General features: G+C 38.9%; 1 protein-coding gene across 2 annotated transcripts in view; it reads left to right on the top strand.

Annotated features, from left to right (window-relative positions):
• The window catches only part of SPPL2B (signal peptide peptidase like 2B), a 30,873-nt gene extending 4,681 nt beyond the window's left edge, over positions 1–26,192 (top strand). The window contains exons 2-15 of one of the 2 annotated variants that reach the window (XM_064733995.1): positions 3,364–3,483; positions 5,516–5,698; positions 6,396–6,485; positions 6,836–6,975; positions 7,781–7,923; positions 8,733–8,829; positions 8,986–9,102; positions 10,560–10,641; positions 11,450–11,524; positions 11,658–11,720; positions 13,058–13,157; positions 14,114–14,191; positions 16,419–16,579; positions 17,557–26,192. In XM_064733995.1, the coding sequence (XP_064590065.1) occupies positions 3,364–3,483; positions 5,516–5,698; positions 6,396–6,485; positions 6,836–6,975; positions 7,781–7,923; positions 8,733–8,829; positions 8,986–9,102; positions 10,560–10,641; positions 11,450–11,524; positions 11,658–11,720; positions 13,058–13,157; positions 14,114–14,191; positions 16,419–16,579; positions 17,557–17,844 (1,737 nt within the window). In that variant the 3' untranslated portion in view covers positions 17,845–26,192. Of the gene's footprint in view, positions 1–3,363; positions 3,484–5,515; positions 5,699–6,395; positions 6,486–6,835; positions 6,976–7,780; positions 7,924–8,732; positions 8,830–8,985; positions 9,103–10,559; positions 10,642–11,449; positions 11,525–11,657; positions 11,721–13,057; positions 13,158–14,113; positions 14,192–16,418; positions 16,648–17,556 lie in introns of both variants that reach the window. The other variant, XM_064733996.1, reaches the window with a different exon arrangement.
• Positions 26,193–26,672: the final 480 nt, after the last annotated feature.

The raw sequence follows: 26,672 nt of genomic DNA, 5'->3' as shown, positions 1-26,672 counted from the left end.
AAAACATCTCTTTACCCTGAGTGTCTCCTAGGGATGCATGGTAATTTCTGTGTAGTAAGGTTTGAAATAAAGAGGGAGAAATAAATCTGATGGATTCTTTTAATGGATTTTTGAACAAGCATGTTAAGATACGACATTTTTGCTCACTCCAGTTATCTTTAGCATCTTGTTCCTTGGCTGCTACATGAAGAAACAGATGTGTTAGGTGTAAGAGTGAAACTGCATAATTATCATATCATTGGTGTGTTTAGGATAGGAATGTTAAACTAGATGTTGACAAATTAGTCTGTCACAATGTTCTAATTAGTAGCAGCGATGGTTAGGGTTATGATGGTATATTTATCTCCTGAACAAAGTTTCATCAGTTCTGGTAGGCACAAAGTGATTTCCTTGGGGAAAGCTAAAGCAGAGCAATAGACCAGTTAAACATATCTTCAGTCAATGACTTCAGTTTTGCTTGAGTGCTGGACAAGAGAAAGAGAGAAGGAAGAATGGAAAGGAAGGAATTGGATCTGTGGGTATGAGAGGAGTATGACACAAAGGGGGATGGTAGAAAGATAAGATGGTTGTGAGGGGAGGGGGCTTGTTTGTTTGGTTTGAGGGGATTTTGGTTGGTTGGTTGGTGGATTTTGGGTTTTTTGCAATTTCCAAGTGCTAAGTGCTAGCAAGGATTAGTGAATGTCCTCAATAAAATGGAGAAACTTCCCATTACAATAGGAAACAAATGCTCTGGGAACACAAAAATGATAAGAGGAAGAATCCAGTCACATTAACAGTGTCTGGTATTCCTTCGGACTGGATTTCCAAATCAGTGAACTGAAATAGTGTTTTGAGACTGCTACATTTAATATGCTGTCAACTTTTTCCTGACTATCTAGTAGCTTGTATGAAGCTAAAATACAGATATGATTTGCATTTGCTCTCAGCACCATCCTTTTGTAATCTATTACCATCACTTCTTGAACATTGAAATTGCTCTGTAAGAGCACTGTGAGGCTCTAAAGCAGCAACTGAAGATCAGCAAGACTCTCGTTCAAAAAGAAGCCTTGCTCTGGGTTTGTATAATTGAATTACATTTTCAAAGTTAGGTTTTGTCCTGCTTTCTGAGCACTGCGTTTGTATCTTAATGTATTTTTATGTGAAGCATTAAAATATTTTTGCAGCGGCTGGTCAGATCTTAATCTGAAATTCTGAATTCTTAGTGTGTTGATGTTCAAACCTGACCAGATGATCACAGAATGCATATAAGCAAACTTCACACTGAGGAGCTGATGTTCAGTATTTTGTATAAAGGAAAGACTTCTTGATTTACTGTTTTTCAATGAGTGGAAATGGTGCCTGACAGTCCTCCCAAGACAGAGCCTGCAATCCCTGTGTTGCTACTCTGAGGAGCAAGTGTCCTGTAGACTTGATGGCTGATTGGTAAAGTCATGATGCTCTGATGCCTTCTTGTTCAAGCAAGGAGAAGAGCCTCTTGTCAGAGAGAGAAGCATTGCAAGGGACCTGTTTGCCACTCAGAAATGGCCAGGAGGATTATTTCAGCATCCTTAGAACACTACAAACAGACCTCATCACATACTTCGTGTTTCTTAACCATTTCCAAGATCAGGGAGGATTTAAAATTATTTTGACTCGGTTAATACAAGAATGAAATCAACACTAATTAAAGGAAACCACCACTAGGGTTAGGGGAGTTGTACATATTTCCACTGTTATTTTGTCTTCCTGATTCCCTGGGTAAACATCTCCTAGGACTTCGGGTACAAACAGACAACTGCATCAACTCCACAAAAGTACTTTATTTTGCAGGTTATGTATGTACATACGTATGTATGTGTGTGTGTGTGTATATATATATACTCTTATAGATTATTTAGGTTCAGCTTTTTGGATGGAAGATGAGGAATATACCTAGTACTCACAAAATTGTGTCACTATACACAGGGAAGGGAAGGATAGGAGTAGATGTTTAAAAGAACAGACCTCATCATGGAGAATGAGATTTGTGAAAACATCTGTGTTAAGGAAATGTTTGCTAGTACCTACTTGTGAGCCCCCAGATCTTCCAGTTTTGCTGGGAAATGGCCTGGTACAATCTGACCTAACCAAAATAATGAGGAAACTACTGTGGGGTTTTTGTTTGGTTGGTTGGTTTTTTTGTTGGTTTGTTTTGTTTTGGTTTTTTTTGCAGGGATGGGAAGCTGAAAATATTTGTGCTAAAATCAGCACATCTTGCAGTTAGGTGTAGTCCAAGCAATTCACTGAACAAGCAAGTTACATACGGTGTATCACAACTGAGATGTCTAAAACTGGTAGATTTGCTGCATGTTACTATTTTTATTTTTTGCTGTAGTTCTTGTTCTCTTACTCCATGTTACTACAGGAACTGTTATCTCAGTTTCTGTGAGTTCTTCAGGAGAATTCTAACATGTACATGATGCAAAAGATAGCTAACCTCTTTATAAAAATGAACATGAAATGCTATGGGTATGGAATATCTCTGATTATTGTTGAATCATCTGCCTGGTTGTGACCCCTTCCAAACCTCTTGGGCATCTCTTCACCAGGTGAACAGGGTGAGAAACAGAGAAGGCCTTGACACTCTGCTCACTGTTCAGCAATGCTAAAACATTAGTTTGTTATCAGCATTGTTTTGGGCACAAAACTAAAACACTGCACCATCAGCTGCTATAAAGAAAACTTAACTCTATCCCAGCCAGACCCAGGACAGGCCTTTAATTAGAAATATTAGATATGTAATCTCACTACCTACATTGTTGCAGATGTCATTGGAGTTTTGACAACAGTGACAACTGGTCATTGAAGCAGTGATAAATGCAGTAGGTAGGCTTGAGAGTCTACATGTACTACCCAGGACACAAAAAGAGCTGCTGCTGCTTTGGGGTCTTGCCACATCTTCAGCAAAGGTGTCCAAGGTTGAGTTTTGGAGTGATACAAATTTAGAATTCATCGTTATTTCAGGCTGTACTTTCAGGAGTTGGTATCTTATTCATAAAATCATGAAATGCTGTGGTTATATATATATGTGCAGTGTTGTTTGAGGTTGGCTTTTTTGTTTGTTGTCAGTCTTTTTTCTTTAAACACATCCAGTATTGTTTCATTTGATTCTTTGGCCAATTGCTGTGTAGGAGGGAATCTGCCTAATGTAGCTGAAGTCTTTCTTTAAAGCATGATGGAAATAATAACAAATTCCACTGTACTCCCTGCACAGATATGGAAACTTTTTAGACTCTTGTTTTTCTTTAAAAATACAAAGCAGGCCAGTCAACAGCAAGTTACTCCCTTCACTTCTGACATTTTATGTAACCTAAAATTCTTGTGAAATTTTTGTTACATTTTCAGGTGTACTGTGAGTATGGGATGGTACATGTCCTTTCAGAGAAGGGGAGCAGCAAAGGAAAAGACTACTGTATACTCTTCAACTCTCAGTGGGCCCATTTGCCACATGATCTGGGTAAAGCTGTAAGTACCTAGCTAAATAATGACAAAAAAAATGTATAGAAATGCCTTTGTTACAAGGAAACTTCTGATTTCTTAGTTGGATTAGTAGAATTTGAAGCAACCACTTTGTTTGTTCTGCCTAGAAAGTGTTTTATCTCCTAAGATCACTAAGCAGTGCTAGGATGGCAATGTTCATTTCTAGGCATTGTGCAGAGATAATGACTGTTGCTGTTCAAAACAAAAATACTCCTTTCAATGGTGTGATCAATGAAATTAAAATGGCACATACCTGGGCTTGCAAAGCAGTTTTTGTAGTCAGCATGGTACAAGAAGACATCACATGGCTTTTCTAATATAGTGACTGTGGCCTTTAGTGCTTTTTTAGTGTCAAGTGTAAGATTAGGTAGTCATAAACTGTGTCAAGCTTTTGCTGCATTATTCAAAGCTGTATGAGCTGAAAGTGGAGTAAATTCTTCACTCTTTTCTGTGAGACAAAGTTAACTGGCACTGAATGATGAAATCAGCAAATGCACTTTGAATGAGCCCCGCAGAATTATTAGAGTTCCTTACCAGTGTGTAGGCAAGTCTCAGTTACTTCTGGTGGGTTTATTGCACCTGTAGATTAGTCCCTAGATACATCAGTAGTTGTCTCTGCCTTGTATAGACTCAGCTGATCAATTCTTGCAGTTGCCCTGACTGTGTAATGTGAATCAGCACATGCATGGCTGACTGTGGTACTTGTGAGACTGTACTCTGGACACCTTGTTTAAATCAGTCTCCTAAAACTTCACTAGATTCATATCTCAGTAGCTCTGCAGGAGCCAGTACAGTCCAGAATAGCTTGCACAGGCTTGGGTGGTGTATGCTATGTCCCTTGCCTGTCCCTGTCTCCTTCCTTGGTTCTTTCCTGCTTTTCCCTTCTTTCACATTCTTGCTCCTCCTCCTTCAGTCCTGCAGCAGTACAGTTATTCACTGAGGCCATGCAGTGCAGCACTCTGAGCTCACTCTGCATTTGTGTTGTGCTCTGTGCTCTGAATCTTGCCTGGCCAGGAGTGTGGGTTGGAGCATTTCGCTGTCTCCAGAGGTCAGGCTGGAGACAGCAGTTTTCTGAATAAGGCAGAAGCTCCTGACAACCTGACACTTCCCTTTCCCTCCTAAAACTGTAGAGTCCATTACACAGCTATTGTATGTTGTGTACCTGTGGATTTTTAATACAAACTGTTCCATTTTTTCAGGTTAAAACTTTACCTTGACTCTTCTCAAATCTGACAGCTCACCTCAGCAAGGGCTGAGACCTGCTTCTCTTAGCACAGCTTGGTTGTTTGGTAGATAATTGCAGTTTTCTGGTAACTTGCAAATAGAACTGGGCAAAGATGCTAGTGCTTGTTTAGATTTTGCAAGGAACAATTCATGCCAGTGTTATTTCTAAAACCTTGGAGTGTCTTTGGGATGTTCTTGTAGAAACACACCAGATTAGATGCCTTTGGGTCTGAGGAAGGGCAAAATTAAGGAATTGGGACAGGCTTGCAATGTCTCTTGGTCACAAGTGGTGAGAGAAGTAGCTTAGAATCCAGTATTCAAGTACTTGGGATGCAAAATCTCAGGTCACTGGATACAGTAGGTTTCAAGATGGAAGTTTATTCCATATGCTTCTGTACTTTTCCCCAGCCTGTTTTGGTTTCTAGCTGTTCCTACTCTCTAACATCCCAGCCTGCCATTCTGCTGCCCCAGCAAAGATAAAACCTTGCTGTACTCCTCCCACATCCTGGCCGTGTGCATCAGAACAGCAGAATGCTGAAGAAAATAAATGCAAGTGAAGGTCATATCCCAAATTTTATTACCAGCAGAATTCTGTACAATAAGGTGAAACAAGGCAGGTCCCCACATAATAGAGAAGACTGCATGGTTTCAGCTTTCATTTTGCTCTGAGAATAGTCTACCACTCCATTACTAGAAGGTTTTAAATTACTCTTTAGAAACTCTGCCTTCTGCTCTTGACTTCTTTTATTATTTTATGTTATATATATGTATTTAACTAATTTCTTTTTTTCAGTCACTCCTGCAACTGCAGGATCAGACAGCATCTGTTTTGTGTTCTCCTTCTGATGTACCTGATGGGGGATTTAATAATCAAATCCCCATGGTGATGCGAGGAAATTGCACCTTCTATGAGAAAGTGAGGCTTGCTCAGATAAATGGGGCCCGTGGGCTGCTGATTGTTAGTAGAGAGAGACTGGTAAGTTGCTTTTTATCTTCCTATGCTGCTGATACTCCTCTGATACTAGATGTTGTCTTCAGTGCACATTGCTGGTATTTGATGTTCCTCTTTAAAGTAAATAATTGCATGTGTGTTCCTGCATGTACATATGTTGCATAGTTATGTGTGGAAACCATACATCTGATGGAAGAAGGAATGAAACAAGAATCCTCGTTTCAGCAGGAAGGGTTGGCACGGAGCTCATGTGAAATTCAGGTTAAGGGCTCAGGATTATCCTTGTTCCAAATGAAACTGGAGTCAAAGGATGAGGTTGGTTTGTGACTCCATCATATACCACACTGAATCTAGTGCTTTAGATTCAGCTGGAGCAGCCACAGCATGTATTTTGTAAAATCAGTAGTTGTGAAAATAAAATTAGTAGGTTTGAGTCTTGGTCAATACTAGAGGCACACATCAGTCATAAACCTGTGACCCTGATGTGCAAAAAAACCGCTTGAAATTTGGTTGTTTCATTTTGCTGTTACAGTCTTATATTACTTCTGTTTTACTGGGAGCAGCCATATATTTTGACTTTTGAGTGTTTGCTGTCATTAAGTTCCCTTCTAGAGTATTTTTCAAATTAGCCAGAACAGAATTTGCAACTTTAACCCTTTTGAAGCAGTAGAAGTATTTACAGAAATAAACATATTCTTACCTGGTCTTAACTGTCTTTCAGGTTCCTCCTGGAGGTAATAGGAGCCAGTATGAAGAGATTGATATTCCTGTGGCTCTGCTTAGCTATACTGATATGTTAGATATTGGCAAGGTAAACTCGATACTAAAAGCTCTCATATTATCTCATGTAAATGAGTCACTGCTCAACAGTATTAAGTCCACCTTAAGGGCTTTGAATATGTAGAGAGTGTATTCATGAAGATTGCATTATTGTGTTTTGGAAAAAAAAAATCTCTTGGGAGGTTATTTCTCATCTTTGGAATAAAATCAAAATACAGCCTGGTGCTGGAAATAAATATCACTAATAGAAGAGCCAATAGATGGCTCTTATGTGTTTATAATAAAGCCTGATTCTGAGGTTGCTTAGTGAAAATTAAGTAAGTGAACCTTTGCTAAGGTGGATTTTTGGATGTCCTTCCTAACTTGTAGTTACCTCTACAGAGTTTTGGCAGCTCAGTGAAAGGAGCAATGTATGCACCAAATGAACCTGTGCTGGACTACAACATGGTGATTATCTTTGTCATGGCCGTGGGGACTGTTGCAATTGGAGGCTACTGGGCAGGAAGCAGAGATGTGAAAAAGTGAGTAACTAAATGCAGTATACCAGTTTTCCTGTATTTTTCACAGAACAAAAAAAAAGATGGTGTTTATGTAAGCATCACCTGGCAGCTCTGCTGGTGAGGTTAGGAGACTCTAGGGAAAATGCTGATGTGATGTTTAAAAAGCCCCGAGCCTTGCATTGGTTTGGTCACTGTAGGAAATCATTGGAGTTTAAATTGCATGTAGATTTTTTTAGGATTTTGCCATGTTAAAAGACCAAAAATTTGAAAAGCTCAGAAAGAAAATGATTAAGTAATAGGCTTCCCTTTTGCAAAAATTCACCACATAAATGCTTTGTAAAAAAATAATAAAATTTGCTTTTACTGGTATAGGGCAAACCAAATTCATTGGATGGCTCATATATGCTATGTTTGTTACCAACTTTTAAATGAAGTTTTATGGTTACTTTTTGGCAGCAAGTGGGATTGGGAGAAGGTGGTCATTGTGCCACCTATTTTTAACATTTATTTTGTGTACACAACCTGATTCAAGGATTTCTTCTGAAGTTAACAAATTATTCTGTGGTAGTTTTCAAGATTCAGTTGAGTTTTAGCAAATGAAATAGTTCTCTAGATAAGTTAGCACAGCAGTTACTGGTTTATGCATTTGTGTTACAGCTGATGGTTATACCTCCATGGAAAATACAGTGTCCCACTGACTTGAGTGGGAATCAAAGCAGGCATTGGTGTTGTTTCAACCCCTTGTGGTTTTTTGCTGAAGATTCAGCATCCTTGTGTATTTTGTTGCAGAAGGAATGAACTGATGGTAGCCATGTTACTCTTTCAGGAGGTACATGAAGCACAAGCGTGATGATGGGGCAGAGAAACATGATGATGAAACAGTGGATGTGACTCCCATCATGATCTGTGTGTTTGTAGTGATGTGCTGCTCAATGCTCGTCCTCCTTTATTTCTTCTATGACCACTTAGGTACTCTTAAGGTTGTATATCTTCAATATCACAAGGCTGACATCGTTCAATGTACATTTTATTGTGAAAATAATAATGAAACCTCTCTCTTCTGTCATGTGTCTTCATCCCAATATGATTTAAAATACTGTAAGAAAACTCACTGAGTAGATTCTAATCCTTCTTTTTGTGAGGTCGATCATAAAGCTTCTTTCAAACATTAAAGACTAATAAGTAGATACAGACTTAGTATTTTCTACCTTTTATTTTTGTTAAAGGTGTTCTCAGACCTATTCTTTCTCTCTATTATTGTTCAGTTTGAAGTCAAGACAAGGATCATTTTTTTATCTTTATAAAGATTGTAATTTTCTACTGATCACTTACCAGATTGACAAAACATGAGAGCCTAATGCTTCTTCATATTTTTGAGGAAGTAGTGAAACATGCATCCCATCTGTATTGATTCATTTTGCTACTTAGTGACTTTAATAGCTCCTCATAATGCTCCTGTGTACTCATAAAGAGAAGATAAATGCTTCACCATAGGTTGCCTTTGAGGCTTATGACTTACTTAAGAAGATTAGGATAGAGGTTTTTTACTTTAAGTAGGTATTGCATAAAGTACACCTGAGTAAAAGGAGCTAGAATTAGATACTTAAAGAGCACAAATCTAATCAATCATTCAAAGTCTCTGTATTTATCTTTCACTGTTGAAAGGCAAGACTTATTTCTCATTTAGTCTTACTGTCTGTTCTTTATTCAGTCAGGAGGATATGCAAAAAGCATTTCTTGCCTTATCCTACTTGGACTTAATACTTTTTTCCCCTCAGTCTATGTTATAATAGGAATATTCTGCCTGGCTGCCTCGATTGGTCTTTACAGCTGTCTGTCTCCCTTTGTAAGAAGATTCCCCTTGGGAAAGTGTAGGTATGTGGCAAATTTCAAACTTTTAATAGGGAAACTTAGATTTTTATACTGTTGGGTAGGTGTGGGGTTTAAAAGGTGGCTTCATGCTTCAAAGTGTTGATAAAGGAAGAGGCTGTATACATAGACAACTGTAGCTTTGGTGTGATTGTTTTTCAGAATCCCAGACAACAACTTGCCATATTTTCACAAGCGCCCCCAGGTCCGGATGTTGCTCCTGGCAGTGTTTTGTATCTCTGTCAGCGTAGTCTGGGGAATCTTCAGAAATGAAGATCAGTAAGTGATCTGTGCTAAAAATTTTTCTGTGCTAAAAATTGTAATACACTTTATAGTATAAATAACTGGCATCCACAGAAGTCTACATGTATCCAGAAATTAGGAATGACAGGAAAAAAAAATAGAGACATGCAGAAATTCTTAGTTGTTCCTTATGTACTTCATCTTTTTCTTGTTCATTTAAATTACAGAAAACTGTCTCTTGTTAAGCTTGAATTTCTCTGAGTCTCAGTCAGTATTCTGATCTCTTTGACTTAAGACAGCTTTTCAGAAGTGATATGGAAAGTTGGACACAAGTTGTCTAACTTATTTCTTCATGAGAATAAGAACTGGTAAGATTGTCAGATCTTTAGTTTCTCTCAGCTTTCTTGTACAAGTCAGTAATTATCTACACCCAGTGTTGATGTAGCACCTAATTGTAGCAGGTTCTTACCACTTTTGTTAGCGGTGGATCTTTTACAGAGTGTTGTGTTTTTGTTTTTGTTTGGGATTTTTTACCTCACTCCCAGATATTCCAGTTTTCCCATATATACAGGTTGTGTTCATCTCGGTTCATCTGTTGGGGGTTCAGTATTGGAACTGAAATGCTGGCTGTGTTTCTGTTGATGATATCAAACATTTCTGACTTGTGCTTTGAATGCATGTCAGTGCTTTTGTGGGATCTGTGTTCTGTGTGGACCAATCAATGACAGAACTCAAATCCAGGATTCATCAACTCTGAAATACCCTTTAGAGAGATGTGTGTCAGACTGAGGAGTACAGCAGTACTACAGAAATGTTCCAAAATATTTAGGACTAGGAAATCCATCAGAACTGAAGTGGGCCTGAGTGTTTCCTGCAAGAGCTCCATCAGCAAGTACCCATGTATTGATCCAACAGCACCTTCTGTCATTGTACTAGACCATAGCAATTTTTGGGAAACCTTAGTGTTGTTTTTGTCAGATCCTACTTGTCTTTAGCCCTAGCAGTTGAGAGTAAAGCAAAGAACACTTCTATACTCAACTTGCAAAACACAATTGAAAACCAGGCCCAGCTGTAAATTTGCCTCAGCACACAAGGGTGCACACCTATATAGAGGACAAAGGAGCCCAGCACTTCCCATTTTGGTATCCACTGGTCTCAGCCAGTTTGCAGTCCACCTCACTGCTCATTCAGCTAGTACTTCCTCAGTTTCTCTGTGAAGATTTTATGGAAGATTGTCAGTGGAAAGCCTTACTGAAGTCTAGATAGACAATCAACAGGTCTTCCCTCATCTCCCAGGCACTTCTTTGTGGAAGGTTATCAGGTTGATGAAAACAACTTCCCCCTTTGCAAACTCATGCTGACAACAATGTCGATTTCAAGCAAGTACTTTGAATAAAAGGGTTTTTTCTTTGTCCCTTGTCCCTTAGTGAGGACAAGGCTTGGTCTGTTTTTCTGGCTGTTTCCTGCAAAAATGTTACTTTTCTCTTTTTAAGGTGGGCCTGGGTTCTGCAAGATGCTTTAGGAATTGCTTTCTGTCTTTACATGTTGAAAACAATTCGCCTGCCTACGTTTAAGGTATGAAAGTTAAACAGAAGTTATAGACTTTCAGAAGAAAGTTAAAGAGAAGTTTGCATGTATGTGTTTGAACAGAGGAGTGGCTTATAGTGGAGTATATTGTCTTAGAAATGCAATTCCATTCATATGTCAGCATGGGAAAAAGGGATGCAATGAGTATAATGAAGACCCAGAAGTGGCATATGATTGTTCTGTAGATTCTGTAGAGTGTTAACTAGTAAATCAAACACCACCTCTTTATTTATGTATTTGGTATTTGGGTATTTTGCTGGGGGGAGGGAGATGTTTGTTCTGTTTTGATTGTTTTGATTTTGTTTTTCAAATTGACATGCATCAATCTAGTGGGCTTTTTTCCAAATCTTTCTGACCTTAGTCAGTATCCTAAGGCACAAATTAGTATTAGTCATTTATTTGCCCCTTAAGCAGCTCTTCAAATTCTTGTTTCAAATTATCTTCCTCTATAAGTTTGAATAGACTGACAGTAAATGGTATATAGTGTTTCAAGCTATGCCTGCCATCTTCCAGTGCAGAGCTGCTTCATGTTTCCCAGCAAACTCAAGTGGCACCATTTTCAGATTTTACACCATAAAGAATTTTGGGCAAGAACATGTAATTTTGTGGTTTATTATATATGGTGCATGCAAGACCCTATTCCTTTATCTAAAATATTTAGGAATTAAGAAAAATACATTACTTACTTGTTTTAGTCTTTGCAAGCTTTTTCTTTTAATAGCCTTCTAATTATTAATTCTTTGCTGTTTGCTAATGCATTGTATATAAATACCAAATATCTTGTCTCTTCCTTCAGGGTTGTACCTTACTCCTCCTGGTTCTTTTTGTGTACGATGTATTCTTTGTATTTATCACACCTTTTCTAACAAAGGTAAGTAAGGTGCTTCTCCATTGCCTGCTGCCCACAGAGCAAAGTGTAATGACTTGTTTCTCTGTGTGTTCCTAAATGATCCCAGAGCTGCTGAGTGAAGTGCTGATTTACAATTTTCCCATTTTTTCTTTAGACTGGGGAGAGTATAATGGTGGAGGTGGCTGCAGGCCCATCTGATTCTGCCACTCATGAAAAGGTACTGCATGTTGTCTAAAATCTGGCACTAGCTTTCAACTGTTACACTTTTAACTTCTCTAAAATTCAAGACCACAAGGCTGAAATGAAGATGTCAGTCTGAAAAGAACTTAATATGGGAATAAGTGCTCCTGAATGTTAATTCTGGAGGGGCAAAGCAGACTTATAGTGGTTCATCACACCAGCTTTGGTTTTCCTTTATCTTTTTCTGACAGGGTTTCAATATAAGAAAGCTGGTTAGCTCAGCTTCACACAAACATGACCACATCTGTAAATATTAACTTGTTGCTAATTAAGCATGAGCATCTTTTCCTAAAGAGATTAAACATATAATCAGTCTGTCTCTTCCCCCTCCTTCCCTTTTTTGACATTTGCTTTACAAAAAGCTGAGGCTGTAGGTAAGAGAGAGAAACTCAAATTGGAGACAGAAGAAAACAGAAGTCAGTGTTCAGTGGGTTTTCACCGTTGGACAGCAGCCAATTGCATGAACACCTTACAAGATGTGGCTGACTCAGGGAGGAAAGTATGTGAGATGTAGGAGATAGTGAGATTTAGTGAACAAAACAAAAAACCTAATCAGTAGGAAAACTTAGTTATGTTAATTTAAGGATTAATTTGATCTATTTCAGAAATGAATGTAATAGTGTCATGTGGGAAAATAGCAAAGAAAATAGTTGTTTGCAGGATGTGGATCAATCCATACAGTCCATACTAATTTCTTTGACTTCTTTTGTTCTTCTCTCCTGTACCCCTTTAGTACCCCTTTGGATTCAACATTATGTCATGAAAGTCATGAAAGTTTAAGTATAATTATTTTGGCACTAATATAAGAAAAAAAGAAGAAAGTTTCTTTAATGTATTGTAATAAAGAAAATACAGGTTTGCAGTGGACTGTGGCATACTGTGCCTCACATTGCAATGTATGTAATAAATAGGAACACAGGGAAGAGTCTTTAAAGTGATTTGAAAAATGACTTTTTAAAATTATTCATGTCTTGGTCTTCTGAGACTTTTATTGCACCCAGGTGAATGAACTATATGAATTATTATTTCCTATGCATGTAGCAGCTTACCTAAATTTTGTACATACCTGCAGCTAAAGCAGAGTTGACACCCAATTGTATGTGAAAACTTTGAAGTTAACTTAGTATTTAGAAAGTATTTCATTGCTCCCATCTTAAATGCATTTTGTTAGTTATCAGTAATATTGTATGTAATGAATGTATAAAAAGATCCATTTGATGTATTTGAAACTTGCACTTTGAGTACAGCAGGAGCAAGTTCTGGTAGGTAGTGTCACTGTGCTTTTCATCAGACACGTGTCTCTCTCATTCCAAGCTCCCAATGGTCCTGAAGGTTCCACGACTGAATTCCTCACCATTGGCTCTGTGTGACAGGCCTTTTTCTCTCCTAGGATTTGGAGACATTTTAGTTCCAGGTATTGTTTAGCATGTTAAAAATTTTACATGTTGCATTGTCATATTAGTTTATTCTTCTTGTACTCCTGCTTCAAGTGGTAGGTTTGATTTGACTACTATAAGCCTGATAAGTTTTCAAGTATAGGGGTTTTTTGTGCACTATTCACTTTTTCAACAAGAAAAATGCACATTAATCTCATGGTTCACTTTCACATGCAGTGATGTCAAGAAATGTAGAGAAATTGCAGGAGTAGATTTAGCAGCTGATTCTATACTGTAAAGCATCTTTGATAGTGTGGTGATAGAGGAAATTATTTGTCCATTTGCACACGGGTTAAGTACAGATGCCTGGCCACTCAAAACTTCCTAACTGTTAGTCGCACTCCACCCAGTATTTCTGCCACACTTTATCCCAAATTTAATTTTAGATAGTATGTAGAACTATCCCTGGCATCACTGCAGACGAAAGAATTATGCGCCTTCTAGTTTTCAGATTTCTTCAGCAAAATAATTTGTTTACTTTCCTGTATTTTGGGAAATATGAACTCTGTCATGCCCATTAGTCTCCCATCCTCCCCCCAACCTGAAGCAGGCATAGTCATTAACCATAAAATTCTACTGTCTTCAGTACCAGGTCGAAGGGCTGAACTTACTCTTGCTCTTGTTGTGAACACTGTATTTTTGCAAATGTTTCGTAGGGATGAGATGACATTTTTATCTATGATCTGCATGTTTGTAGCTGTGTATTTTACTTTTGGAGTGCTTCCAATACATGGGGCTTGTACCATCAGATAACTGGTTTGTAAATTGTGCAGCCTCCTGGATATGTTGTCATGGTGCTTATACACAGGGTGCCAAGGAAGTTTTTTGGGAAAAAAAGTTCTTGCAAGTTCCTAGCTGATTTGATGGTTTTATTTTTATCATTAAGTGTGTGACTAGGTTGAAAGCATATTGTAACTGTTCTTTCTTTTCCTAGGCTTGCTGGTAGCCTATTGCCATAGATTTGATATTCAGGTGCAGTCATCCAGAGTCTATTTCGTAGCCTGCACAATAGGTATGTACCACAGTGCCACCTGAGCAAGACCTTCAGGAGTGGCTCCCTCTAAAAGCATGTCATCAGTCTTGCATGGCATATTTGGGGGTTTTATCCTGTTCCTCCTTTTATTATTAAACAGAAACATTTAGCAAAATGCTTTCAAGGCGAGATCTTCCATCACCAAACCAACTGATGTTGCTTTTCTGAGCTGTTTTGCCTGCCTTACGTAAGGGCTGCCAAGGGACTCAATCTACCCCTTGTAATTACACTATTTTTACATGTACTCAGCTACTCATCGTGGTTTCTTGATTCATGAATCTTTTGAGTTTATTGTGCATGAGAATTCAGGTTCAGGGATATCATCCTTTGACTTTGTTCCTAATTTCTTGTGTATTCTTAAAATCCATAACCTATGATTTAGGGAATTTTGTTATGATGACTATAACACTTCTGGATAAGTTTTCTTTAGTTTGTAAAATCCATGGAATTATGTGCCATGAACATAAATACTACTGATGAATAGGATCTGGCAGATTCCTGTTGTCTTTCTTACAATGTACTTCTGCTAGCAAAGACTTCTAATGCTTGCAGTGAATGTCATGAGAAATTGTCATTAACAACTTCTTTAGAAATTCTTTTGGAAAAATATCTAGGTTCATGGACACTTCTAGCAGGGGTAGAGAGATGCTCTTATTGATGTTCCAAATCATTGTCTCATATATAGTAAAACAAAATTTTTGTCTTATCTGATACTTTAAAAATATGTTAGCAGAAATCGGAAAATGTTGTATTGATAAAGAGGCAGCAGTGTGCTATTGCAGCCATGAGAATGAGCCACATACAGGGCTGAGTTAGCAAGATGTAGTCAGCAGTTATGAGAGGAGTGATTACTTCCTCAAAATTTGTCACTTATGACTGAGTTAAGCAGGATCCCTGGTGCCAGACAGACATTGACATGCTGGAGTAAATCCAGTGGAGACTGTCAGGATGGATGAAGACTGGAGCACAGGGTTGTAAAAAGAAGAGAAGGCAAAGAGGAGATTCTGTTGCTTCCCACAGCTGCCTAATGGGAGACTGCAGAGAGGACAGAGAGGCTTTTCCTACAGGTGTGAGGCAATGGACTTAAATCATTATAAGAAACAATAGGTAATAATTATATATATGGAACTCTCAATAATAACAGAATATGCCTCTGCCCAAAAAACATTCCCAAGAGCTGTAAAAAGTTATTGATTATTCCAGTCACAGCCCTCTGAGATCATCGAGTCCAGCCAGGCCCCCAGGACTGCCAAGCCCACCTCTTTACCATATCCCCAGATGCAAAATCCATACATCTTTTAAATCCCTGCAGAGATAGGTACTCCATCACTGCTCTGGGCAGCTGTGCCGGGACTGGAAATCCTTTTTGGGGAGGAAGCTCTGCTTAATATTCAATCTAAACCTCCCCTGGCAGAACTTGAATTTCCTCTCCTCCTGCCCCTTGTTGCCGGGGAGCCCACCTGGCTGTCCCCTCCTGTCGGGGTTGTGCAGAGTGAGGAGATCCCGCTGAGCCTCCTTTGCTCCAGGCTGAGCTCCTTTCCCAGCTCCCTCAGCTGCTCCTCTCAGACCCTTCCCCAGCTCTGTTCTCTTCTCTGGACAGCCCCTCAATGTCGTTCTTGACTTTGTGAAGAAAAATCTGGAATCTGGACCTGAAGAAAAAGTTGGATTAACTTCACTGTCTTGAAAATGTAATTGAAAATAATTGCATTGTAAGATCCAAGCTACTGTTCTACTAAATAAATTTTGCCACATTTATGCAGAAATTAAATAGAAAGCAGTAAAAACATATAACCTAGAGCAGGCTGGCTTCTATTTTTTAGCTGTCTGGCAGGATAGGAAGAAACACCTAAAGCCAACCCAAACAAGAAGCACATTATAATGGTCAAAATGTTTGTCTGTATCTGCTGAGATCATAAATATAATATGATGCACAATATTTCATATATTTATTTTGCTTAAGGTAATTATTTAATTGTACAGTTGGACTAGGCCAATCACACTACTTTCACATGTTATCAATAGAAAAACTGTAGTATTCTATGTTTACATGGTGTAAACAATGCTAAAGAGGCCTGAAAAACTTCTGGAGATATACATATTGCTTAAAAAAATTCCAGTGAGAATGCTCCTTTAGCCAATTATTTAGTTGTGCTTGAGCAAAGCTATATGCGAATAACTGTGTTTTGCTGGGTTTGTTTTCTTCCAGCATATGGCATAGGCCTTCTTGTGACCTTTGTTGCCTTGGCACTGATGCAGATGGGCCAGCCTGCTCTCCTCTACCTGGTGCCCTGCACTCTCCTCACCAGCTTGGTGGTGGCCCTCTGGAGAAGGGAGCTTGCCATGTTCTGGACGGGCAGCGGCTTTGCGGTGAATACCAGTTTGATATGAGTGTCTTCAGGAAATACTAATATTATAAAAACCTATCTAGAATTAAAGTTGAGTAAAATATTGCAGTATTATCACACAAACACAAAGATTTTGGTTTTGCTTGGTTGTTTGCTTTTTTAAATAATTTTTTTGCCTCAGTAAGGTTTTCTGGTTTTTGCAGTGTTTATGGCCACTTAAATCAGAGTAGTGAAAAGTAAAGTAGACCTTGTCCATCCTTGATTCTGCCAAAATGTTACTTGTTTGATCTCTCTTGAAAGTATCAGTAGTAGTAAAAGATGATAATATTGTATAAAATGTGGGGTTTAGTACTATATAAAATATACCCTTAAAATGTTTTCTTCTATTTTTTCATAGCATGTTGTTTATGAAGGTGGAAATGTAGTTCAGTATTGTAAATTATCCCTTTGTTTCACTGTGCTGCAAGTGAAATTAATTTGATTCAAAAAGGAATAATTTCTATCATGCATTATTTTAGTTTTTGAATACTTACTAGAAGGCCAAATCTGTGAAGCTGGAGGTTCCCCCAGTGAGTTTTATTTTATTATTCAGCTATTTGTGAAAACTTTCACAAGCTTCCACTAGAGAAATTAATTTAATTGTTTGAGATCATCTGAAATGTTATGTAAAAGTTGTCAGTTCTTGTACAGTGATAGTAAAGGTGGGCAGAACTGGATAGTGGCCAAGGACCAAGTGCCTGTTGCTGCCTTGTCAGCAAAGCACATCTGAAACTGGTGAGGAGCAGTCACTCAGAAAGCAAACACTTTTCTGGAAGGAAAAATTCTCCTGGTGTCCTATAAAACCCAAAGAAAGGATAACTGTATGCATCTGTCCACTGCTGGAGAATGATAACAGAGTTGATGGACCTTTAATCTTCCTCTTGTATGACCATTACCTTGGATAACTGGACACAATAGGTCTTGTTTTTCATCATTTTGACTGTGATCTTCTATTTACAGAAAGACCTACCTCAGCCTCCTGTGGTGATAGCTCCTGTCAACTGCCCTCAGCTTCCCAAAGACAGCAGTGTGCCAGCCTGTCAGCAAGACACAGAGCAAATGACCAACCCCACCCTCCACGTGGAGGAGCTGCGCAGCTCCGCCTCGGCTGAAGAGGAGCAGGCTGATACCAGCACAAAGACAGAGCAGCCAGAAATCTCTGTGGCCCACAGTGAGGAACCAACTGCTCAGAATAAGGATGACCTTGAAAGCAAATGCCTAAATGCAGAACAAAACCAGTTGGAATAAGTGATGTGATAAGAACTCCTTAACTTTCCCTCACAAACATACATAAAACCAGTATGTATTTAGGACTGGTTTAGTAGGGTTTGCTTTCATTGAGGAACCTCACTAGGAGTCTGATCATCAAATCCAACAAGGAATGTTCTGTCTCCAGCTTTGGTACAGCTATATACTTAAAACACCTTTCTGAAATATGGTGCTCTCCAGGAGTTCTGATATGTGGGTTTCAATGATCGCTGTTAGTGAATGCCTTTGACCATTTGTTCCCTTTGCATTAGAGCAGGGTAGCATCAAGAGTCTTTATTTACTCTGTGCTTGTATGGCTGTTTCACTGCTTCACCATGACGTAGATTAACATGGAGGAAAAGCATTGAACAAATCTGCTACAATGCTTACTTGAGAGAAATATGGTCTGGTTGTTTGGTTTGTTTTTTTGGTTTTTTTTTGGGGCACTTTCCCTATTGTCACCATTTACTTTACTTCTCCTGACTTGTCAAAGCCATTGATATAAGGGAATGCATTATTATAAGCATTATTATAAACTGACATTCAGGAAATGCAGATAATGGGTAAATTACCATTACTCCTAAAGGCTTTATGCTACCATGATGCATTAAATGCATCTCTTAAATTTTTGTCTTTGTTTTTACTTCTAGGAACCTGAGCTACTAGTCTAGTTTAAAAGGCAGGGTGAGTAGAGCTCCAGGAAGCTTTCTAGGCATTCATATGAACTCTAAGGGCTCTGATAATAAACAGGGTTGGTCACAGAATAATGCCTGGAAGCAAATGCATATTAGGAATGTTTAGAAATAAAATATAAGCCAAATAAGTGAAAAAAAAAATTAGGTAGTAGCACTATACTAAGCTTAACAGGCAGCATTTTCATTGGGAAAATGTTAAAGCGCAAATGTTCTTATGTTTGGAGCTTTGAGCTTCTATTTGTTCTTAATTCAAGGAATATAATTGTGATTTCTGATTCTGAAGAAAATAGTCTGATTTTTCATTCCCAACGGAGCACATATGGTGCTAGAGACAGGTGTCATTTAAAAGCTACTTGCTGCTCAGTAACTTACCAACTGCCTAAGTGATGTTTTGTCTTTGTCCCAAGAACAGCCAAAGCATAGTCTGTCAGGTTCTGGAATGAACCTGGGAGCTCACTCATTATTTTGTCTTTCTTGCTACATTGTGAAGGAATTTGTGAATTTAAAAATTTTGGAGTGCAGCTGGTCTTACTTCATATTCCTGAAATTGTTTGTTTTCCTGTATAACATGATTGAGTCTTTTGTGCATCAGCTTTTGTACATAGAAAGATGATGGGATTTGTGTATTACTTGTTCCATCTAAGTACATTTGGCTTTATCAGAGGAGTCTGTTCTGCACTTATGTTGCAATTCCAGAAAGCCTCAAACACTTCACACAAAAACTGAAATAGAAAATTGAAGTATTATAGGATCCTTGGATATGATTCCAGATTGCGTGGAAGAAATACTCTCAAGTATTTGGGAGCCCAAAATGTAATTCACAAAAGTATTGTTGCAGTGATGCAATCAGAGGCATTGCTGTTGAATTGAGAGTCTCCACTTGGCATGTTGAGTTGGACTTGAAGGGCTCTCTTTTCAAGAATGTCTGTTAAATATCAGCCATTGTCTTTTTGGCTAGATCTTCCAAAATTTTGCCCTGGGCTTTTTGGATGAAAGCTTTTGTGGACATTCTTTCTCTAGAATAGAGCAGCTTTCTCTATAACCACACTCTGGCTTCCAAGTTTTACCAATTTCTGCTTAAAGCTTTGAACCTTGTCTGATAGGATGATTAATGAAGTTTTTTGGAGGGCTCCCTGGGTCCAATGGCCAACACAATGTTTAATTTACAAATTGCCCTAATGGAAGATAGTACTAAAGCAATCTGCTTTTCAGTCTTCTCTTTAATGGACCCTTACTTTGGCCAGCATTAACCTGAACCGGTTATTACTAATAAAAAGCAACAGAAACATTTTACTTCAATTAGCTGGATTATGCCTTAAGTCTTTGTGTAAGTATGGTTATTAAATTAAGAAAGCAATCTTGTGTTTAAATAAGAGCTTGACAAATAGCAAGGTAAGTTGGAGACTGACTCAAAGTTCTCTTGGTTTTTGCCTTGATCATCTCTTAGTCAGAATGTTGTTTGGAGTAGCTTTCTACATATTTAAAGCCAGTAGCTTTCTGATGACAGAGCATTAGGTATTATCATCTACTTGAAAGTGTACTTTCACATTTGTTCTCCTGTGTGGTTAGGAAACAGTTTATTTCAGATTGTTCATAGCTCAGTTAAAACAGAAGAACTGGTCACACTGAACTAGGCATTTCACAGTTGTATTCTGGACTTTCTGCTTCACCTCAGGTTTTGAGGAATTCCCATCTATTTTTAAGTGTAATTTTTTTTCTCCTGAACAACAAAGAATGCAGGGAAAAAAAATCCCAATTTCTTCTCAGTGCAGTACCTCCAGTTAAAGCCTGTGAAGTGGTAACAATTTACAGACTTTGACTATCTCAGTACTGTACAAATCAGGTGACCCTGGTGCTCCAGTTTGGCTGTGACTGTTTGGACCCTGATCCTTGGGCAGATCAATCCCTTCCATCAAACAAAAGGCTGTATTTTTTTATCTTTAAAAAAGCTCCCTGTTCAGCTTAATTTAAAACTTAATGTTGTATAGGAAAATATGCCTATCAGTTCAATGTGACTGACTCTGATTTTATTTGATGATTTCCAATACACATTCCACACCAAACTTGAGTTTTAATATTTAAAGTAATTAAAGTAATATTAATGTTAAAAATAATGTTGATAGGCTTCTTGTTTATGTCTTTCACATACTAAGCCTTATCTGTCTAGAAATTCAGTAAGGGTTCTGTTCCTGAGAACTTGTATGTGTTCAGGCGAAGCACTTCTTTTAGTCAAAAAAAAAAAAAAAAACCACAAAAACCCCAGTAATAATCAACAGCACTAAAACAAAAATCCATCTGAGAAAATTTGACTCTTTGGACCACATAATGAGGGTCAGATTCCTTCCTCAGGTGTTTGTTTTGGTCTGTTCCCTGCTGAAGGATTGCCCAAATGCAGCTGAAGGTAGAGTGGAATATCAAAGACTTTACAGAGGATGACAAGAGAAAAGTATCTCAAACTCTCTTTGAATTTTGCAGATTTTACTTTTCTTGTTAGAAATGAAGAGCATTTTAAATGAAATATATAAAAAAGAAACAAAATAATAGATTTGAAAATATATTCTGTGTTTACTAGTGGCACTAAAATAAAAGTGCATCCACATATGTAAGAATTACACTTGTGAAAATATTAAACATTTTCTCTAAACTTGGACAGATCCAGACAACAGAAAATCTGCTGCACAGCCTATTTTCCAGAAGATGTATTAACATACTTCATAGAAAACTTCATTTAGAAAACTGTTTCCATATTTCTTGAACATTTTCCATGGTCTTGGATAATTGGTCAAGCTTTTTCTTCAGAGGATGATGCTCTTTCCTTACAGTACCTCTCAATATGGCTCTTGTTAAGAGTGTCTTGACAGTATTCTTCAGTCATGCACATTTCAGTGTTTCAGCTTTGATTTTTGCCTTCCTGCTGCATTGTTCCAACTGGGAACAGATCATGACTGCCATGGTAGTGCCTGTTGACTTCTGAGTATGCTGGAAAGTGGTGCTGACATTAATGAATGCTGCAGTCATTAATGAATTTATCTGCCTCGGGGAGATGCTGTGAATTTACCTGCAGCTCTTTAAAAAAGCCAATACTGGATGTTTGAGAACAGTGTTGCCTTGAAGTCAAAGCTCGTGTGCGCTGCTTTAGTGCTAGACCCAGTGCTTTTGTTCTTGTCTTCAGCCCCGTGGCTGTGTGTGTTTCTGGTTTGTTGCACTACACGGGCTGCATAGGATGTAAAGCCCATGATACTTCTTTTTAACAGCAGCTTCATTGACTGTCCATGAACAAACCAGAGTGTTTTGTACATGCTTTCATCATTTGGTGTGTTATTTGTAGTGTACTGAAGGCTGAGTATGCTGGCCAAGCAGCAGTGTTTACTACTAGTGATTATCAACACTTGGCACATAGCACATTGACACAAATGTGAAATACAGACATACCAGTAGATCCAAATACACATCCAAAGCCTGCAGAGATGGTGCTTTTTTCCATGACAAGTATTATCTCTGATATTTTAAAAAGAATGTAGGGCTGTGTCTTCAGGCAGATGAAGACAGGAACTATTTTTAGAGGTTCAGAAAACGTCATCAACTAGGAACAATTAATCTTTAGGTATTTTAATCTTGCATGTGGTTTCCTAGCTGGGGCAAGACATGAAGAACAGAGCTGCACTAACAGCTTTTCAGTTTAGGTTTTTGCCAGTGGTGCTGGGTAGGGTGGAGAAAGGGAAAAAACCTGAAGATTAATCAGAAAGCATGAGGAGACACTGAACAAGAAAGGCAGTGCAAGAGTTTACTACAAAGAGATCTAAGGGCATTATAAATACCCAAAAATCTGAAAGGCTGCTGCAAATTGGGGAAACAGTTTGTCAAGTAGGGATGACATTAGAATTAATAGACTTAATAAGGAAATGTTGGTGCTGGCAGAAGGAAAAATCCAGGAGTGGCTGACAGGGGAGGGGCTCAGCAGGACAGGGCAGTGCCCAGGGCATGAGCTCCCTTGGTTCTGCCAGGAGAGAACTTTGCTTCTGGCAGCCTGGAACATTTTCAGAACAAGACAGCTTTGTGTGCTACCAGAAGCTTCCTTTGGCCAGTGGCATAAAATAATTTTCTTTTCACTGATCCTCTCTATCATCTCTATCAAAGATGTGCTCTTCTGTGAGGGTTCCACCTTTTCCAGTTTTGCAATTAAATATTCAGATTATGTGGAATAAAGATGGCATTTTGCAATCTGTAGATTAGTGATAGGTGATGAATAATGGGTTTAAATTGGATTTTCTTGAATTGGGAACTAGTGTACTGTACACAATAATCTATAATTTCAGGAACAAGCAGAGGACTTAACTTCATGTGATGCAGGGGCTCAGGCTTGGTTCTGTTTGCCAGAAGCTGTTGGTGAGTCCAGCAGCCAGGGGTTACAGGTGCACAGGCTGCTGCAATTATTTGGAGCTACCTTCCTTAGGTGAAGGTGGCGTTACAGTTTTATCCAATTTTCTCATAATATTTTTCTGCATGTCAGCATGGAAGTTTAGCTCCAGATGGCAAACTTCATCCCGGTGTTTGTCTCTGAAAAATTCTGAAATTATCTGCTAGCTAGATATTTTTTCCTTAAGAACTGCTTCCTGTTGACAGACATGCATTGTATGTTGAGAACTGACTTTGAGTGTTTCATGTAAATATTGGTCAGCTGAAAATATGCAGAGACATGCTTTCAAAGTAAACCAGCTCATCGCCAGCTTATGCCCCATCCCTGGACGTTCAAAGCTAGATTGGATGTAGCCCTGAGCAAACTGAATCTAGTGGATGGCATCCCTGCCCGTGACAGGGGCTGGAATGAGATTATCTTAAAGGTCCCTTCCAACCCAAACCATTTTGTGATTCTAAGATTCTGTCATAACTCCTAAAAAAATTGATGGCGTGGGCTGGTAGGAGCCCTGCAGTAGCCAACAGCTCATAGTCAAGAGCTGCTGGAACATCTCCAGCCCGGAGCATGTGGCTCTTGGCATGAACAGCAACACCCTGTAATGCAGTGAGGGTTCCCAGAGCCGCCTGACCCTGGGTTGCACACAAGAGTCCTACCTGATGTTTTCAATACGCTAACTTCTTCCTTGAGCCAGAGGTTTGGAATGGATAGAAATAGCTCTTCTGAAACATATGTCTGTAGTCAAGAAATTGCCATAAACCTGCCCCTTCTCCACTGTGGATTCAAGCCTTGAGCACTGGCATGGTGGGGAGCTGGTGCTGTTTGAGGAGGAGCTTCACCTGCATTCCCCAGCAAGGAACCAGAAGAGAATTTTATTGTTCTGCTCTGACTGAAGTTGTTCTGATTTATGTTGAAGAAAAACTTCAAAATAGTGGTTAGTTTGACAAAGTAAAAAACAACCTATAGTGGCACAGTTTAATTTGGTTTGGATCATAATCTACTTTTTTCATTTTCAGTAGTGGAGACTACAAAAAATGTTTCTCAGAGATGTTACAGCAGACCCTAAGCTGGCAGGAAGCCTGTGTGGGAAGCAGGCTGACTGCTCTGATGGCCAGTGAGTGCTGTGCTTGGCCTGTGCTGGGGTGAGCATGTCACCAGTGTGTCTTCAGCTCATGCTTTGCCACTTGTCTTCTCCAACCTTTTGACTCCCATTGAGAGCCCCACAGCCAGCACTGGTTGTGGGAGGGCAAGAAGGAATCTCTTTGTCACAGAGCACTCCTGGTGCTGTAGGAAAGGCATGAAATGGAATTGACCACTCTGCTCAGCCTGGGGCCTGGGCCACATGCTGCATTCCTCATGGGGCTGAACACACAAAACCTCAGTCCTAAAGCCACTGATAGGAACTGTGAGCTCTGGTACTTTCAGCCTAGCAACACAGGAAAGCAAAACCTAAGAAAAGTCTGAATTTACAGCCCTGCCTATGGATGCTCTGTTCATTGCTGACCATGTTCCTTCAAGGCTGGAGGAACTGGGGTCTGATAGACTTCCAGCAGGCCACGAGCCCCCTGTGACCCCTGCTAGTGTTACTTTACTAAAACCAAATCAGAAATGCTTTGGATGTGGATTGGTGGGAAGCTGGAAGCAAAAATTTCAAGCAGTATAAAGATGATTTAGAAGCTAAGACCCATTTGGAGGCTTGACAGTAGCTGCTTTTAGAGAGGAAGTTGATTCTTGGAGATAACATTATCAGTCTTAAATGCCTGGTGTCTTTGTGGAAAGACTTTGTAATGGTGTTAAAATAGTAGTATGTAGGATAGTATATGAAGAGTGCAACCTAAAAGATTGTTAAATTTAGCACTTGCAAATGCATCTATTTACCTCTACGTATGTACGCATGAAGAATAAACTTTAAGCTCATTTCAGGTTCTGAAGGAAAGATTTTCTCTTAATCCAATGTGTTACATGTTTTTGCTGTTGTAAGATCTTCTATGCAGCTTGGCCCCTTAATCATTAAAAAAAAAAAAATTAGAAAAAAAATCCACATTAAAAAACACCCCCTCCCTCCATAAAAAGAGCAGCTAAGGAAGTTGGCCAGTGTGGGAGACTGGTATGAAAACTTACTTGGAGTATTTTTCCTGCAAAAAAAATTTCAAACCCACAAGCTATTGAAATGAAGTGCAGATGGGACATAAAGAATGAGGAATTTAATTCTCTCTAAAGATGTAGTCAGTGATGCTGAGACAATGAATGTCATTCCCTGAGTCCCTGGTTCTTATCTTGTCTGTCCTTACCTGTCAGTCAGTCTGTCAGTGGCATACACCGCGGGGATCAGTCCCCAGCTGGAGCTGATTGTGGGGTTGTTGATTCCCCATGGGAAGAAGGTCCCTCTCCCCTAACTCAGGCTACTACTTGATGACTTGCAAAATTGTGCATATTGCATGATATCTGCAAGGATGGATAAATCAGTAATTCTGTGACTTGTCTATGATACAAGTATCTTCTACCTATGGTACCAAGATATTTTTTTCTGCTGTTATTGTTTGCAAGTAGTACAAAGTACAGACTGTGTCACTTCATGGATCCCTTCCTGTGCTGACACTAGAAGAGAGCCATTGCAAAAACCAAGGGGAAAAGCAAGTTTGTTCCTAAGTAGTAAAAAAACATTTTTGGCAAACATTTCTGTTTTTCCAAAACTGTAGGTCTTACCGTAGTACATGCATCTGATTTTCAGTTCAGTCTGGGTGGCCTTTTCCCACCCTATGTCTATATGGATCTTTATGGTTTTGATATCAGCCCTCCCTCTGGCTGAATTACAGCCTTCTATCCAATTGCACAGCATATCATTATATATATATATTTTTTTTTTTATATGTAAATACATTGTAATACATAGGATTTCCAGTGACCAGATGTAGATTAACTTTCCTTCTGTGATGTAACATGGGAAAAAACCTATTTCAAAATTAACAAGGATGACAGAATCTTAAGAAAACAGATGGGAAATATCCCAAGGGTTTCTGCAGAGTGAATTTTCTATGAAACAAGAAAGCCCAATTCTGGCATATATAGATACAATGAAAGAAAGCAAACTTGAAATTGGTCAGCTAGTCAAATTGCAGGCGTTTAGTTTTTTCTTTCTGTTTTGCTTTTAAAAAACACTGGAATTTCCTTTAGTCTTTTTTAGTTTAAAACTGTAAAAAATTTCTAAAAGTGTCAAATAAAGTTACCTAATTTTTGAACTGAGTTTTGCTATTTTATATCAATCTTAAGTTTGAAACACTTTTTTTTTGTTTGTTCTGGGATGTGATAAAATGTGGGTTGGAATTTAAAGTTCACTGTGTGCAGCTCCCACCATGAGCTGGATTCCATGCAAAATTCTGAAAACTCGCTCCATACCACAAACAGTGTTTGACATCCCCACACGATCCGCACAAGTAAATTCTTTCCCTGGCTTTTGTAACCCTGACAGAATTCCAGAATAGTTTGGGTGGAAGGACCTTAAAGCCCATCCCATCCCAGACACCTCCCACTGTCCCAGGCTGCTCCCAGCCCTGCCCAGCCTGGCCTTGGCACTGCCAGGGATCCAGGGGCAGCCCCAGCTGCTCTGGGCACCCTGTGCCAGGGCTTGCCCAGCCATTTAAAGTCGTGTGATCACTTATACTGATAAATTTGGTTTGTTTTGACTACTCTGTTGCATGTTGAAGTGCTATTGCTTGGGA

Source organism: Zonotrichia leucophrys, chromosome 28 (assembly GCF_028769735.1).
Source record: "Zonotrichia leucophrys gambelii isolate GWCS_2022_RI chromosome 28, RI_Zleu_2.0, whole genome shotgun sequence".
In the NCBI taxonomy this organism is placed as follows: Eukaryota; Metazoa; Chordata; class Aves; order Passeriformes; family Passerellidae; genus Zonotrichia; species Zonotrichia leucophrys.
Note: the sequence above shows the minus strand (reverse complement) of the source record. Positions and strands in the feature narration are given on the sequence as shown.